At 50.0% G+C, this 18,070-nt stretch overlaps 1 protein-coding gene across 1 annotated transcript in view; it reads left to right on the forward strand.

Moving 5' to 3' along the window:
- DNAH17 (dynein axonemal heavy chain 17) overlaps positions 1-18,070 on the forward strand; it is a 15,539,113-nt gene that overhangs the window by 1,333,276 nt on the left and 14,187,767 nt on the right. Inside the window, exon 8 of the mRNA XM_086931082.1 lies at positions 8,233-8,385. Within this exon, the coding sequence (XP_086787208.1) occupies positions 8,233-8,385 (153 nt within the window). The remainder of the gene's footprint in view (positions 1-8,232; positions 8,386-18,070) is intronic.

Raw genomic sequence — 18,070 nt, forward strand, 5'->3', positions numbered from 1 at the left:
TCTCGGTCCAGAATTTACATACATCCTCTAACATGACTCGTTATACAGTCTCCACAGTAGCCTCCCACTCCACCGGAGATTCCAGCCATAAGCCCCTGTAATCAGCCCACCTCTTCCATATCCTATAGTGTTTACGCGGGCAGTCACGGCGGGCCACAAAGATCGGCTGCTCTAGTCCCATGCAGAAATCTAACCCCTTCTTCCATACCGGAACAGAGGGAATTTGAGGGTCTTTCCATGCTTTAGCAATATCTCTTTTGGCGATGGTCAGGCCTAATAACAACAGATGCCTCTTATATCTGTTCCCCCCCACCTCAACCATTACATGCAGCAAACCGAATCGCGCTGTGCGTGGGAGTTCCCACCCCAGGACCTCTGACAGACAATCCCACACCCCTTTCCAGAATCCGGACAGTGAGCTACAACTCCACACCGTGTGAATCAACGTCCCCACTTCCCTCTCACATCTAAGACAATTTGGGGATGCAATGAGGCCTGCCCGCCACAATTTCTCCGTAGTATAATAAATTCTATGTAAGTATTTCAATTGGATAAGCCGCAGGCGCATCGCTATGGCTGCACTTCTAAGGGCCTCCAGTGCCTCTCGCCAATCCTCCTCCTCCAGCACCCCAACATCCCCCTCCTATGACTCTCTGAGCTTCTGCAATGTCGTGGAGCAGTGTGTGACCAGTGTCTGATAGATACGAGATATCTTTTTATCACCTAAGTCCCCCATGAAGACCTTAGCTTCCAATGAGCTAAACTCTGGGAGGGAATCCAGACCGTCCAAGCTCGGTGCAATGGCATGACGGAACTGTAGGTATTGAAAGAATTGGGACCGGGGCATGCCATACTCCGCTCGGAGATCCTGGAAGGATTTAAGTGTCGTATCCAACATTACATCTCCCAGCCTTGAAATTCCTATATTATCCCATCCCCTGAACCACCGGAGGGACTCCAAAGCAGGAAGGCGTCAATTATTCCACAGTGGGGTTTCCTCGGTCAACGTGCCCCACCATCCCATGCGATGCAGCGTCCATCTCCAAATCTGGAATACCAGTTAAGTAGCCGGCGGCAGCCTCCTTCGAAGTTGTGCCGCGTACAGTATCCCATGTAGGGAATTAGAGCCCATCAGGTGTCGTTCCAGGGCATAGGCTGGGTCGCCCCCTATCCCGTACCACCACTCATTCAGAACCAGAAGATGGGAGGCCTGATAATAGGAGAGGATATCTGAGGTTGCTAAACCACCACAATACATTGAGAGAAAACATGCCCGCAATGCCACCCTCACCACACCTCCCGCCCAAAGAAATTGCCCCAGCGCTGAATTTACTTGGCGGAACCACTGGGGTGATAATGGATATGGATGGTTCTGTAGTTGATGGAGCAATCGGGGGAGTGCCACCATTTTAAAAATGGCCGATCTGCCATAGATAGTAAGGTGCATACGGAACCATGTCTTCATTTCAGTCCGGACCCGATCCCAGACCGGCACCAAATTGCGCTCCCAGGAGATCACCGGGACCTCTGAGATAAACACTCCCAGATATTTAATGCCCCCAATTGCTACCTGTAATGTGGAAGTCCATTTCCCCACTCCGGATCGCTCTCCGAGCACCCACAGAGACGATTTACGGGGGTTCAGGTGCAGGCCCGAGGTTTCGACAAAGATCTGCATTATCTCAAGTATACAGGGCCTCGATCTGTTAAGATTGGTAAGTAAAAATAAGACATTGTCCGTATATAGGGCAATTCTATCAGACGGACCCATCTCCCACTCAATGCCACTCAGCTGGGCATCCATAGGTACCCAAGCCGCAAGTGGCTCCATGGCCAGGGCGAACAGGTATGGCGAAAGAGGACAAGCCTGCCTAGTGCCTCGTCCGATCGCAAATTTAGAGGATATGGCGCCTGCCACCCTAACCAAGGCTGTCAAGTCCGTGTATAATATTCTCAGGTAGGACAGGAAACGAGGTCCTAGGTTAAGCCGGGGTAGTAACGCAAACAGGTAAACCCAACTCAGTGAGTCGAAGGCCCTATCAATATCTGCTAGGAGAAATGCCGCCTGCACCCTGGACTCTTGAACCGCCGCCATTGCCACATGGATGGACGAGTCCCGCAATGTGGGGCAGGAGACGATTAGCCAGCGCTTTGGCTAGTATTTTTGCCTCAACATTCAGTAGAGATATGGGCCTGTAAGAAGCATGTTGCTCCGGAGGCCTGCCTGGTTTCTGAAACACTACCACTTCAGCATGTCGCCAGTCCACAGGGAGGCAGCCTCGTTCCCGTGCCTCCTCTAGTGCCGACCTGTAGGCCGCGCCAAGGCGGAGGTGATATTTCTTGTAGAACTCGCTTGGAAACCTATTGGGTCCCGGAGCCTTCCCCGTATTAAGTTCTCTCAGGGCCCTTCCCAATTCTTCCGCCGTTAACGGGAGCTCGAGAACCTCACGCACCTCGTCCGACACCACCCGTGGCGACAGGTCTGCTATGAACTTCTCTACCATCTCCGCCGGGAGGCATTCGTTCGGGGCATACTTGTCCGCGTAATAGAGTGCAAAACTCTACGCCAGCACCTTCGGGTCTGTGATCGGGTCTCCAGCGGCATCTAGAAGCCCCGGCAAAGTCTGAGCCTGGAACGAGCCTTGGCAAAGCCGATGTAGCATCGTTCCCGACTTGTCCCCCCACTGACAAATCCTGCTGCCCGTCGCAAGCCATGCCTGACGTGCCTCCTCTAAGAGCAGGGACGAGTAAGATTGCTGTGCCAGGAGGAGTTGCCCCACCATCTGACTTTTTCCACCTACACTACAACGACGCTCTAGGGTCTCCATGTTCGCCGTGGCACGTATTAAGTCTACCTTGCGCTGTCGGCGTGCAGCCGCGCCCCACGCAATGTCCACTGCCCGCAGCGTGGGCTTCATGGCCTCCCACACTGTCCTGGCAGCTGTGACTGATCCAACATTCTCTGCCAAGAATTGGGTAATGGCCTCCCCCATGTGTTACTGGTAGTCTTCGTTGTGAAGGTGCCATGTGGATAGGCGCCACCAAAATGGCTGCCTCCACCTACCCAGCAGTAACTCGGTACTTACAGGGGAGTGGTTCGATAGCCCCGCGGCAAAATAGCCGCCGATCCTACCCACCAATAACTGCTCATGGGACAAAGATATAATCCAACCTAGAGAAGGAGTTATAAACTGCAGAAACATACGTCTATTCCCGCTTAAGTGCGTGTAGATACCGCCATGTGTCCACCCAATCCAAGTTCCTAACCATGTCCCCTAATTTAGTAGCTGCTGTCGGCGCCCGCCCACCTCCGGGCCTACATCTATCCACCAACCCATCCATAACATCATTCCAATCCCCCCCACCACCGCTGATGTCTCAGGAATGTCAGCCCAGAGCACAAAGAGCCTCTCTACCAAGGACCACTGCAAAGGAGGTGGTGCATATACACTACCTAATACCAGGGTCTTCTCCCCAATTCTACCCCTGATAAATATGTACCTGCCCTGTGGATCGACCCATTGAGTGGCGTGGACATAGGAGAGTCTGCGGTGCACTAATATGGTCACCCCCCGGGAGCCTCTAACTAAACCTACATGATAAACCTGCTGATAGCCAAAGTGCTGCAAGCGAAGTGCTTTGTTACCCAATAAATGTGTTTCTTGTAGGAGTAGTATGTCAGCACGCTCTCGTTTGGCCTGTCGCAGTACAGCGCCCATCTTAATTTGGTCTAGCATGCCCCGCACATTCAGCTGAGGATTCGGAGGGATGCTCCGGGACGATCACTCTAGCCTCTACGCTCGCCATTGATGAACCAGTAGAGGAAGTGCCCCTGTGCTGGGCCCTAAAGATGTATGCAAAGAACACAAGGAGACGTCTTCATTGTCGTGTGACCTTACCCCAACTGACCCTCTGTATGAAACCAAAAACTGCCCCTCCCCCAACTCCCGGTTCCCATCCCCATACCTCAAGAACACTGAAGTACCTATTGCGGTGAAGGTAGCCTTAGGCCCACAACATAGAACCTGAGCCCGACCCCACCAATATATCCCCCCCACGCTACCCATAGTTCATCCTCCCCCCCAACAAGTCCCAACTAGGGGAAGAACCCGCCCCCCACATCCCCCCACCCCGCTAGCAGTCCCTGTAGTCCAAACTCTCCACCAGAGCAGCGCTAACCTGGCCCCCGCAGAGATGTCGGGTGCATTGTAGTCCTTAATTATAGCTATGGTCCCCTTACCCATGGGACTTACAGTCAGGGATCTACTATTGGAGGATCAGCAGCACCCCTTGAATCCCCCTCCGCCCCCCTTGAGTTGGAGCGCCTTCGGGACCTGGAACGCCAGTTCCCCTTGCTCCGTGACCCCCGGGCAGTTTGCGACTGTGTTCCACTCTGCAAAGCGTCGGATTCCAGGCCCGGCGAGGTATGTATTCGCACTTTCACTGTCTCGTCAGTCCATTGAAAGACCTCTTCCGGAGTGTAAAAAAAGTGGGTGCGAGACTGGAACACCGGCCTCAGACGAGCCGGATAAAGCAGAGCATATGGGAGCTTAAGGTCCTGAAGACGCACTTTTGCCGCTATAAATGATTGCCATTGTTGTTGCAACATCTTTGTATAGTCAGGGAAAATAAGGATCCGCTGATTTTCATAGAGGAGAGGTTCTTTCAACCGAGCCTGTTGTAAAATAGTGTCGCGGTCATGATGGTTCAACAGTTTGGCAATGACCGGAGGGGGGCGGGACCCAACTGGTGGCTTCTGAACAAGACAGAGCCCTGTGTGCCCGTTCTATTACAAAACAGTTTGATAGGGAGTCCGGGGGAAGCCAACTCTCCAGCCATTGCATCAGGAATTTCTCCATGTTGCCCTTCTCGCAGCCCTCCGGGAGCCCAACAAAGCGCAAATTATTCCGCCAAGCCCACCCTTCCACGTCCTCTGCCCGGAGTGCTAGATTCTTCTGTACACTCTCCATGTTGGCGACCTTGCGCTTCAGGGTCGCCACATCATCCTCCACTCCCGAGAGTCTTGTTTCGGCTTCGGTGATGCGGGCTACAGCATTGCGCAAGTCTTGACGTAGCAGGGTAACTTCCGCTCACACAGCACCAATGTTCGCGTCCAGTGTATCCCGGGATTGGGTTATAGCCGCTAACAGTGTTGCATTGTCTGGCCCTGGGTTTGGAGGGCCGCCCGCTGCCCCGGCCCCTCCATTTGGCTCAGTATATTTGTCAATGGGCCCATGCTTCTTGGTGCCCCTTCCGCTCCCACCTTGCGTAATTTTGGGCGGCACTTTGGGACACTCACCAACAGTTCAGAAGGTCCGTCAACCGGCACCCACTCTGCTCTCCTTCGGATCCATCAGCGCTTGTATAGACCCCTCTGTGACGGTATTCATGGTCCGGCTCCTGCGGGCAGGGCTGCCACCTAGTTCAAAGGCCCAACACCTTTCAAAGGCCCAACACCTTTCACCTCACCCCTCCACAGTAGTCGCTGTCACTGCTCTCTTGGGCCCCTTGCAGGATCTTACTGTCTCCAGGTTAGGTGCGCCTGTCCCGTCCACTATATCCAGTTCCCAGGCGCCCAGGTTTGGCCCGCACCACGTGGCTCGGCGTTAGGGATCGCAACCCCGCAGGTCAACAACTCAGGGACCGCCACCTCCAATGCAGGCGTTTCACGACGGACATGTGTCCCGTATATTCAGGCTGGCACCCACCTCTCATATCACTTTTGTCGCTGCCAGTGTCCCTTCTGGTCCAGGGTACCCCGGGCCCCTACGGAAGGATAAGATGTCCCTTAGTTCCGGCTCATCATCGGGCCGCATCCCACCACAACAGCACACTTTAGGGGTGTCAGGCTTCGGCCCTAATCTTGCGCACCCCTGCTCACCAACCGCCGAAGAGGGCCGATCTGCCCCCGATCCCCCGCCAGGCCCTGCCCTGCAAGGATATCTTCCCCGGGCAGCTCCAAACTGTGGTCCCCAGCATCACGGCCTACCTCTGGGCCTGCACAACGGCTGGGTGGCAATACCGCTGTCTGGGAAGGATCAGGCCGCACTGTGGCCGCTCAAGCACCTCCTGAGCTCTCCGGGGAGGCCTGGGGCACCCGCCAGCAATGGTCGAGAAGCGCCGGCCCACCCGCTGCTGTCCTTTCTCAGCGGCTCCTTTTCGTGCGTCGGGTCTGGGGGCCCGAAAATCAATGCCCCGGCTTCTGCGATGTGGACCAGGTTCCAAACCGCTGTTCCTCTCCACGGACCGTCTGGTTGATTCCGCTCACGGACCCCCTCCCCCGGAAGAGGCAGCCGCCCACAACCTGCATCGCACTTCTATCCTGAAAGGATATATATATATATATATATATATATATATATATATATATATATATATATATATATATATATATATATATATATATATTGCGCTCATCAATTCCTAGCTTGTCCCCAGGAATGAAAACAGCACTCGGGAGGTTCCTCGTCACAGAGTATGTTTATTTCAAGAGCTACACCACAGACGCGTTTTGGCGGTCTGCCTTCTTCAGTGTGTGTGTATATATATATCCAAAGTGAAAATGCTCCTGACGGAAATCCTTCGCCTTCTCATGGGGTGGTTCGTTGCCGGCGGAGCAAGCCGGTATTAATATCCACAGAAAACGGCGTACCACACGAACTCTCGGGTGAAAATAACAACAGATCACAGTGCTGATTTAAAAAATATGCAAGGTTTATTCACGCCATAAACCAAGCGTATTGCAGACTGTGCATGAACCCTGTACAATATAGGACCTATGAGTTGATTTTATATTGGGGATCATGTGAGGAATGCTTCTTAGGGAGCTTAGTACTCAGGATGTCCTAAAATTTATTAATGGATGTATATATATATATTTTTCTATTTAGATCTATGTATATAACACATTTATATTTATATTTTTTTATCAACCAAGATGTACATTTATGAAATTACTTGTAAATACGTGGGGTTTTAACTGTACATTTCACTGACCGTTATTGTTTTCTTTATCGGCAGTTTGGTCCACTTACATTGTGTTCATTGCATAGTCTGTCTTTCAGTTTCATTTCTGTAATGTTGCAGCTGTTTACAATTACTGGTTACTGGGCACTTTAAATTTGGCTTGGGTCCGTTGTAACGCGTCATGTGATCAAGGTCCAGGTCGGACCGAAACGCGTCATGGCGGCATACGGATGCGTGGCGAAATAATTCTGAATAAATAATGAAGCACGAAAAAATGGGTCCGCGTTTGTCTATCCGAGTCCTTGCTGGTGATTGGATTCTGTGAGATAGAGCACTGGAATATATATATATATATATATTGCGCTCATCAATTCCTAGCTTGTCCCCAGGAATGAAAACAGCACTCGGGAGGTTCCTCGTCACAGAGTATGTTTATTTCAAGAGCTACACCACAGTCGCGTTTTGGCGGTCTGCCTTCTTCAGTGTGTGTGTATATATATATCCAAAGTGAAAATGCTCCTGACGGAAATCCTTCGCCTTCTCATGGGGTGGTTTGTTGCCGGCGGAGCAAGCCGGTATTAATATCCACAGAAAACGGCGTACCACACGAACTCTCGGGTGAAAATAACAACAGATCACAGTGCTGATTTAAAAAATATGCAAGGTTTATTCACGCCATAAACGAAGCGTGACACGTTTCGCACTCCACAGAGTGCTTGATCACACACTCGTATGCTTAACGACAAACTTTCTGTGGATATATATATATATATATTATATTTTCCATTGTTTATGGTTATAATGAGGATTTCCCTGGAGTGAGTAACTGTTCCTTTAGATACACAGAGCTGTTGTTGCATCTCTGTTTCCTATCTGTAGCCTATCCACTAACTCATAGATTTTCAGAGCTAATATATGCAATGCAGGTAGAGCAACAGGGAACATGGACCCCTTCTGTATCTGCTCATCAGAAGGAATCATGGTACAACCTCTGGTGTTTCGGGTAAGTAACATTTAATTGATGAAATTGGTGTTCCTAAGGGTGCTTTATATTTTTGGCTCTCCTCTATTAAAGTAACAATGTCAGATTCGCTGTTCTATGGATTTAATGAGCATTGGGGTAGAAAGATACCAACCCGGACAAGCCTGACAAGTACGTAATGAAAACTTAATTTACAATGTTGTCGGAAAATTGCAAAACTTTCTTTAAACTGAATTTAGGGGAGTGCATGTCCTATCTGTATTAAATTGTTTTCTTTTATCCAGATACGGACCTTTTTGGGTGCAGAAGAAATTATGAAAGGCTTGCAAGGAGAAATAGAAGAGTCCATGGCAAAAATCCAATTGGTTGTTAAGGTTCTGCAGAGACTTTACAGCACATATAACTACTGTTGCTCCGAGATGCATCTTTTTTTTAAGGTGTAGTATATTTTATCAACATTAGAATGTATATGTCCTGCCAGGCTGCTTAATGGTTGTTTATCACTAGGACTTTAAAAAGAATGCTACTTTTAGCTGGAAATGTAGCAGCACGTTTTAACTTCTCCAGAAGTGCTACAGACCACAGTACACCATAACGCACAAAACAAAATAACAACACGAACATAAGACAACAAAACAATCAAAATAGAGATAACAATCACATTACAACACAACTTCAAACAATGCAGTAACATAACTGTTAGAAATGTTTTTTTGGATAGCTAGGGTTTACACCTAAGCCAGGCAGAACCCTCCCCTCTAGTCAGGGTAAGCGAGATATAGATAAAATAATCTGAGCTCAACCTCTGGTAGCTTGGCGCAAAGCATGCAGGCTTAAAACAGAGGCAACGTGTAAAGTATTTGTGCAACACTTTAGTACAGTAACACAGTGAAAGACACCACAAAACGACTCCACACCAGTTTACAAAACTAGAAGTTATCTTAATCAAATTAGACCAACACGACAAATATTTAATGAATAATGGGGGACATGGCGAGGTGCCCAAGATGCTGGACGTGTTCTAAGTCCGCTCCTTGCCCTAACCCCCAATTATCCTGGCAACTACCGCGTAAATCCAGCCAAAATCGAGAACACAGGCACAGGGGGCACTGTCTAGCCCCTATGGATCCCAGCAGAGGTCTTTAAGAAAACGTAGGCGCTCTGACGCCCCAAATACACGGAGCGCGGCCTACTAAGCGCCTGAACCTACAGCCCGACCGTCGCGGCTGCATCACTCCCAGGGGCGAGGAACGTCAATCGGAAAAACCTGGGCTGCAACTGATGGTGCCGGGAGCTGTGTCAGGTGCAGGGAGACTGTAATTTGCACAGTCCGGTTCCAGCATAAGAAGCGGCTCGGCTTAACGACTCACGAGGCCTGAGAGGGAGCGGACTGGACTGAAGCTCCTGGGCGGTCCTGGCAGGCAGCGGACACCGAGAACACCAGCCGGCCTGCAGAGCCCAGGTGCTGATACCATAGGAGTGGTGAGCTGGGCAGAAGGGTTGTACGGCCTCACCCACAACTAACCAGGAATGGGGTCCGGAGGTCGATTGGGCCTAGGACCCCCAATGATGTAATGCAGTGGCACTGAGAAGGGCGTTTTGTGGCACAGCCAGCTCGTTGGCCGCATAGCACAGTCACACTGACCGAACCAAAACTGCGAACCGGTGCGAGCGATACAAGAGGGAGTTGTAACGAGGGTCGGGCACGTGTCCGATACCCAGAGGAGTGATTGAAGCTGGGCCTCATTCTACTGATATGCAGGGGCGGATTGGCAAGGCGGGCATTCGGGCATGGGCCGAAGGGCCGATGCCTCAGTGCCCTCTGTGGGACGTTTTTTCTCCCCTGTCCCAGTCCGCAGAGAGTGGACTAGGAAAGGGGAGAAAAAAGAACGGCCCACAGAGTGCACAGAGACAGAGAAAATGAAAGCAGCCTCGCTGTGCGGCGAGACAGCGATTGTCAGCTGTGGCCTCTCCTTCACCCCTACCCTGCCAAGCAATCAAGCTGAGACTGGGCAGGGGTGATTGATTGCAATAATCGGCCTCCCTGGGGGCCAGGTGTTTCTCAGGCCTTTGAGCCATTTGCACCTCGGCCCCCTGGCGCCCATGCAGCCCAGAAACGGTGTTAGTCTTAACACCTCGCCCACAGCCCTTCACATTCAGGGCATAGTGGGCCAGGAAGAATGGGTCTTGCTGTGGGGGCCTGGTGACGTTTGGATTTTTTTGTTTTATTAATTTATGCGATTTTATATAGCGCAGACTTTACGCGAAGGTGTCAGAGCGCTTCACACTAGGAACTGGATATGTAGGTGAGCAACCCAATATACCCTTGCGGGGTCGGGCAAAACTTATTATAAGAAAAATGGCCAGCAAGGGGTTTTATTGTTTTTCTATTTATCAGCACTGTTAGGACCTGTATTGAATAGTCAAAGTACCTAAACCTGAGATTAATCAGTGGCTGTCCTATGTTATTAGTTTTTAGAAAAAGAAGTCCAACAGAATCAGAACAAACAGTGTTACCACACTAACACAGTATATACAATGAATGTTAAATAAAATGCGAAAAACCAGGGTTTTGTGTTGTCTGAAAGTTATTATTTGTTTTCAAGACAGAAGAATATATTTATATACAAAAAAGATGGGCATTCATGAAAAATAGGGTACATACATGGATATTATTTAGATATTCAAGGTATTAGTTGTTTCCTCCTTTGACATATCCAAATACTAAGTCCAGACTGCTTAAACACAATAGTACATTGATTTCAACTCAAAATCAGAAGAAAATCAAAAGATGACATAAAATCAAAGGTGCAGAGTTGGACTAAAATAGTCGACGTTTCGGTCTTTTTGGGAGTTTTTCATAAGACCATCATCAGGACAAAATAGTTCTATATACAATAGATGACCCTTTTTACTTAGTTAGAGACACGTAAATTTGAATTCAAGACGGCAGCAGCACTTTCAATTGTAGTGTTGATGCGAGGCAAAGAAGTGAATCTTTTGTGCCAACATTTTTTACTCGTATTATATACAGGAGTGCTGTTTACAATTTCTGACGGGATGTCCAAGTTCGATCAATTTCAAAGCACTTGTATATTTTTTGAATCTCAGCCGTGACCGCGCCAAAAACTTCAAACGAATCCGGTTAAGGCTTGACACCTCGCCCACAGCCCTTCACATTCAGGGCATAGTGGGCCAGGAAGAATGGGTCTTGCTGTGGGGGCCTGGTGACGTTTGGATTTTTTTTGTTTTATTAATTTATGCGATTTTATATAGCGCAGACTTTACGCGAAGGTGTCAGAGCGCTTCACACTAGGAACAGCAATAATACATGAGGAGAAAATTATAAGTGGACAAATTACAAAAGCAAACGTTAAGTTAGATGAATCAAAAGTAACAATAGTGAGCAACCAAAATACAAGAGGAGCAAACGATACATTACAGGAGGAAAAAGTGATATGTGTGCAGGTTACAAAAGCGTACAAAATACAAGTAGAGATATAATACTGCAATTAATGGCAGACACTCCAGCACAAGAACAAACGTTACGTAGGCAATGGTGGCACTTGTGCAAGTATCTAAAGCAAACAAAAGTGAGAGGTAGCAAACAGTGTGTTACAAGAGAAAAGTGATGTGTGCAAGTTACAAAAGGGTACCATACACAGGTACAAGGGTAATACTACAGTAAATGGTAAATACTCAAACTGCCAGAACACACTGGGAAGGCACTTCCCATGCACCAGCTTCACCTCAGCCTCCCCGCTGGCTACCTGGCTACCTTGGATGACCCAGAAAGCTGTGTTTTTTGCTCCCCTGCCAGGACATTTTCCCAAGGCCTGGAGGGTTGATTAATTTACTAATTGCAGGGGCCTCACCTCTGTTCATGTGCTCCTGAGCTGAAGGTCTGGGGAGGGCTAAGTAAGTTAGTAATAGCAGGGGCTTTGCTGCTTTTCAGGTGCTCCTGTGCTGGAGGGCTGGAATAATTTTGTGACAAAAAGGGGCCTTGCTATTTTTTTTAGTTGCTCAGCATGTAGGCCATTGTCACCTTGGCCCTGTGTCATGTGCAAGAACAGTATCCTCCCACTTTCATTCCTTGTCTGTGCAAGTGGTGTTTCATGAAAGGGCACGCCCCTTGAATGTGGGCCACGCCCCTTAAATATGGGCCACGCCTCTTGAATGTGGGCCACTTTTTTCGTCAGTGCCCGGGCCGAATTGTGATCCCAATCCGACCCTGCTGATATGCATACTCCCTCCCTCTGAGGTGAGCTGAGCGTTACCGGCTCAGCTTAGCCCGGGCAACAACATGGCGAACACCAGACCGGGAGAGACATTGGGACAGTTGGTTTGGTTCTGGGACGGTTTGCCCCAGTGACTGGAAGCCTCTGTGGGCTGGGTCCCTACAACACTCAGGAACAATATCTACGCCAGTTGGAGCCTGTTGGGAGTTGCAGCTGTGGCTTCCCTCCCTCCGGCTCCTCCTCACCTTCGCCACGGCACTTAAATCCAGGCGTACACCACAACAAGAAGGTGACACGAGGGCCGAATCGGGACTAGGTTACTCTCCCCCTCACCAGCCCCGCTTCACCTTTACAGGCATGAAGAATACTGGACAAATCTTGGGAGCTACATAACAAGCCCCCAGCTAGATCCATGCAGGTGGGGAGGACCGGGAGACCCTATCAGAGCTAGACCACGTTGGTCAAACCTGCATGTTGGAGCCACTGAGACGCGGTAACTTGTCGAGCTCGGAATCCAGACACGGGGCCCCCCACGAGGGGGGTTGGGCCATTCCATGTTTCTTGAATACCCCTCTACCTCCGGGCCAAGTGAAAGCTTTTTGACTGCCAATCCAACTTTAAAGCCACTCACCCGCTCCAGGGAGTTGACTCACTCCCTGGAGTGTTGGTTTACCTGCAGATCACTCCTAGTCACTGCCAGAGCAGTGGTAAGCCCAGCAGCCCTGGCGAATTACGGGGGCGTCCCTCAGTGTCGGATTGGGATCACAATTGGGCCCGGGCACTGACGAAAAAAGTGGCCCACATTCAAGGGGCATGCCCTTTCATGAAACACCATTTGGTTACACTTTGAGGTCTAATTTGTAGTAAATTAAGCCCAGAATCACAGGTTGTTGAGCAGACGCTGGGACTCAAACTTCAATCCCCATCTCTGCAACTCTGGCATCAGGCCACATATGCCTATGCACAGACCAGAGACATTTTAAGGTATGGGCAATGTGGGCTCTGGCCCAGGGACCCAGCCTTTCAGGGAGCCCCCTGATAGAGCCAGCTCTGTTCTGCAGACAATCTTGCCCTAATGACCATGCATACTCAAACAGATTGTTTTAAATACAATTTTTTAATGTATTTTTAATATGGGCGATGAGTAAGAACCTATCACAGAGATTTTGCAGAAAAATGTGTTTACGTTTCATGTAACATCCATAAAAAATGTCTTTGAGATCAAACAGGCCATCACATATGAGAAAGGATGTCACTGAGGGAGGATGTCACTGAGATTATTTGCAGTAATTTTAGTGAGCTACTACTGTGTTGTAATATTGAAAACACACGTCAATGTCCTTGAATATTATATGTCAATACATTAAGAATTTGGACAAGTATGGTAGTGCACTGTCCAGTGACCAGCTGAAAGAGGGCATCAAAGAGGTGAAATTGGACCATAAATTCAAAACTGTTCCAAACAGCGACCCTAAAAATATGTTTGGCCCAGGGCCCCCAAAATCCTTAAGATGTCCCTGGCACAGACAAGGAATGAAAGTGGGAGGATACTGTTCTTGCCCAGGACACAGGGCCAAGATGACAATGGCCTACATGCTGAGCAACTAAAAAAACAGCAAGGCCCCTTTCTGTCACAAAATTATTCCAGCCCTCCAGCGAAGGAGCACCTAATAAGCAGGAAGCCCCTGCTATTACTTGCCCTTCCCAGACCTTCAGCTCAGGAGCACATGAACAGCAGTAAGGCCCCTGCAATTCATAAATTAATCAGCCCTCCCCAGCCCTCCAGGCCTCAGGGCAATGTCCGGGCAGGGGAGCACAAAACACAGCTGCTGGGTCATCCACGTTAGCCAGAGGGAGGCTGAGTTGAAGATGGTGAAAGTTCAAAAAATCACCTGGCCCCCACAGTGACTCCCATTCTTCCTGCCCACTATGCCCTGAATGTGATGGGCTGTGGGCGAGGTGTTAAAACTAACACTGTTTCTGAGCTGCGTGGGCCCCAGGGGGCGCCGAGTTGAAAATGGCTCAAAGGCCTGAGCAACACCTGGCCCCCAGGGAGGCCGATTTTTGCAAACAAACACATCTCTCCAGCCCACCCCCAGCGTGATTCCTTTGCATGGCAGGGGGTGAAGAGAGGCCACAGCGGATAATCGCTGCACAGCCGCACAGTGAAGCTGCATTAATTTCTCTGTCTCTGTATCCGTGCCCTCTGTGGGCTGGTTTTTTTTTCTCCCCTTTCCTAGTCCACAGTGAGCACTCTCTGTGGACTGGGAGAGGGGAGAAAAAAAACGGCCCACAGAGGGCACGGAGACAGCGGCCCTTCGGCCCACCCCGAATGCCCGCAGTGCCAATCCGCCCCTGGCGCCCCTGGACAATACAACTGGTCGGTGGACATCTGAACATACCGTCCACAGTATACCACGCGCATTGTCAATTTGGCACGAATAGGAGGCATTACAGGAGACGGACAGCCCTATCCTTCCTCAGTAGTCTGGTGCACCACAGTAATTGCCTCCCGATGCCCAATTTGCAGCGTCTGGTCATGTGCCTCCTCCACTCGGCTGCTCAGCTGGGGGGCCCTCTGAGACTCTGGGGCAGGGTCATCTTCAAAGATAGAGAAGCCCTCAGATTCACAGCACCCTGACCTTTCAACCAAAATTGACTCAGTACTTGCAGTGGTCAAAAAGATTGGCACGGCACTGACATAGACGCGTACTTCTCTCGAGAATAGGATCGACAAAGTGGTCTCGGACTTCACGCTTCACGCTTTTGAGGGCCAATCATCAGAAATTATCTGAACTAATGCGCAAGACCGAGCTCACGCTTTCCGAACTGCAACCTAAAACCTGCAATCACACAGTTTCTCTACAGGACTTACTGGACCGAGTCTGCACTCTCGAACTCAAGTGAGATGGCGCAGAGGGTCGATCCCGCCGCAAACATGTGCGCGTGATTGGCCTCCTGGAGGGGAGAATCCCGGTAGAATATGTGGAGAAGTGGATGAAGGAATTTCTCCCTTTGGGTGTTCTCCCCCTCAATTTGTGGTGTGACGGGCTCATAAAGTACTAGCCCGCCGACCGCCACCTGGATCCAACCCTCGATCATTTTTGTTCAAAGTCCTGAACTTTCGAGACAGAGACACAATATTAAAGGAGACTCAAAAGAACCCTGGGCCCAGAGTACAGAATGCAACAGTCCTCTTTTTCCCAGATTACGCTGCCCCAGTACAAACGAGACAAACCTCCTTCGGGGCAGTGAAGCATCAATTGCGGGGCCTTGACCTATGATACTCTCAGCTGTCCCCTGCGCGGCTGCGGGTGTAAAAGATGGAACCTCCCGGTTCTTAAACTCCCCATCTGACGCATGGGACTGGCTAAGAGAAACTGGCTTGGTGACATCGTCCAGGCCATCCGACGGCTTGTCACTATCCAGGCAGGGCAGACGTAACCGGCGCAGAGGAAGAGGAGGAGGGGCAAGATGTCATGCCTCGCAGTGAATGCACCAGTCCCGGCACAGATCCCGATGGAGCGACGGGAGGCAATTCATGTAGTGGCAGCCCATCATGTTGTGCGTTTTCCATCACCTTCCACGGTGTCGCCGTCTAGATCCAGAAAAGGGGGTGGTGATGAACAGAGTGTCTGAATTAAGCAGACCACTCTTACCCAGTCCAAAGATCAGGGCTTGATCCATCACCGTTTTTTAGCTCACTGCACCATCCCAGCTCAGAACCTGGCTACATGCAAATTAGTCTGTTCCTGTCCCAGTGCATGATGGGAACAGGGCAAACCAAACTACCAAGCCAATTCTTATACTGGGAAGGAAACAAGCTTCCGGGGACCGGTTTCTGGCATTTCAGCCGTCCTCGGCCCGGCTTGCTTGAATCCTGATGGTGCAATGAGCAAGGGACTCACATCTGAGTATACCCTTCCACGCTTATGGTGGACAAAATGATTCAGAAAAGGGGGTGGTGATGAACAGAGTGTCTGAATTAAGCAGACCACTCTTACCCAGTCCAAAGATCAGGGCTTGATCCATCACCGTTTTTTAGCTCACTGCACCATCCCAGCTCAGAACCTGGCTACATGCAAATTAGTCTGTTCCTGTCCCAGTGCATGATGGGAACAGGGCAAACCAAACTACCCTTGGTAGTTTAGTCTGCCCTGTTCCCATGATGCATTGGGCCAGGGACAGACTGATTTGCATATAGCCAGGTTCTGAGCTGGGATGGTGCAGTGAGATAAATAACGGTGATGGATCAAGCCCTGATCTTTGGACTGGGTAAGAGTGGTCTGCTTAATTCAGACACTCTGTTCATCACCACCCCCTTTTCTGAATCGTTTTTGGCCACTATAGGTGTGGCAGGGTATACTCAGACATGAGTCCCTTTCTCACTGCACCATCAGGATTCAAGCAAGCCGGGCCGAAGACGGCTGAAATGCCCGAAACCGGTCCCCGGTAGCTTGTCTCCTTTCTGGTGAAGAATTGGCTTGGTAGTTTAGTCTGCCCTGTTCCCATGATGCACTGGGCCAGGGACAGACTGATTTGCATATAGCCAGGTTCTGAGCTGGGATGGTGCAGTGAGATAAACAACGGTGATGGATCAAGCCCTGATCTTTGGACTGGGTAAGAGTGGTCTGCTTAATTCAGACACTCTGTTCATCACCACCCCCTTTTCTGAATCGTTTTTGGCCACTATAGGTGTGGCAGGGTATACTCAGACATGAGTCCCTTTCTCACTGCACCATCAGGATTCAAGCAAGCCGGGCCGAAGACGGCTGAAATGCCAGAAACCGGTCCCCGGTAGCTTGTCTCCTTTCTGGTGAAGAATTGGCTTGGTAGTTTAGTCTGCCCTGTTCCCATGATGCACTAGGCCAGGGACAGACTGATTTGCATATAGCCAGGTTCTGAGCTGGGATGGTGCAGTGAGATAAATAACGGTGATGGATCAAGCCCTGATCTTTGGACTGGGTAAGAGTGGTCTGCTTAATTCAGACACTCTGTTCATCACCACCCCCTTTTCTGAATCGTTTTTGGCCACTATAGGTGTGGCAGGGTATACTCAGACATGAGTCCCTTTCTCACTGCACCATCAGGATTCAAGCAAGCCGGGCCGAAGACGGCTGAAATGCCAGAAACCGGTCCCCGGTAGCTTGTCTCCTTTCTGGTGAAGAATTGGCTTGGTAGTTTAGCCTGCCCTGTTCCCATGATGCACTGGGCCAGGGACAGACTGCTTTGCATATAGCCAGGTTCTGAGCTGGGATGGTGCAGTGAGATAAATAACGGTGATGGATCAAGCCCTGATCTTTGGACTGGGTAAGAGCGGTCTGCTTAATTCAGACACTCTGTTCATCACCACCCCCTTTTCTGAATCGTTTTTGGCCACTATAGGTGTGGCAGGGTATACTCAGACATGAGTCCCTTTCTCACTGCACCATCAGGATTCAAGCAAGCCGGGCCGAAGACGGCTGAAATGCCACAAACCGGTCCCCGGTAGCTTGTCTCCTTTCTGGTGAAGAATTGGCTTGGTAGTTTAGTCTGCCCTGTTCCCATGATGCACTGGGCCAGGGACAGACTGATTTGCATATAGCCAGGTTCTGAGCTGGGATGGTGCAGTGAGATAGATAACGGTGATGGATCAAGCCCTGATCTTTGGACTGGGTAAGAGTGGTCTGCTTAATTCAGACACTCTGTTCATCACCACCCCCTTTTCTGAATCGTTTTTGGCCACTATAGGTGTGTCAGGGTATACTCAGACATGAGTCCCTTTCTCACTGCACCATCAGGATTCAAGCAAGCCGGGCCGAAGACGGCTGAAATGCCAGAAACCGGTCCCCGGTAGCTTGTCTCCTTTCTGGTGAAGAATTGGCTTGGTAGTTTAGTCTGCCCT

Source organism: Lissotriton vulgaris, chromosome 7 (genome assembly GCF_964263255.1).
Source record: "Lissotriton vulgaris chromosome 7, aLisVul1.2, whole genome shotgun sequence".
In the NCBI taxonomy this organism is placed as follows: Eukaryota; Metazoa; Chordata; class Amphibia; order Caudata; family Salamandridae; genus Lissotriton; species Lissotriton vulgaris.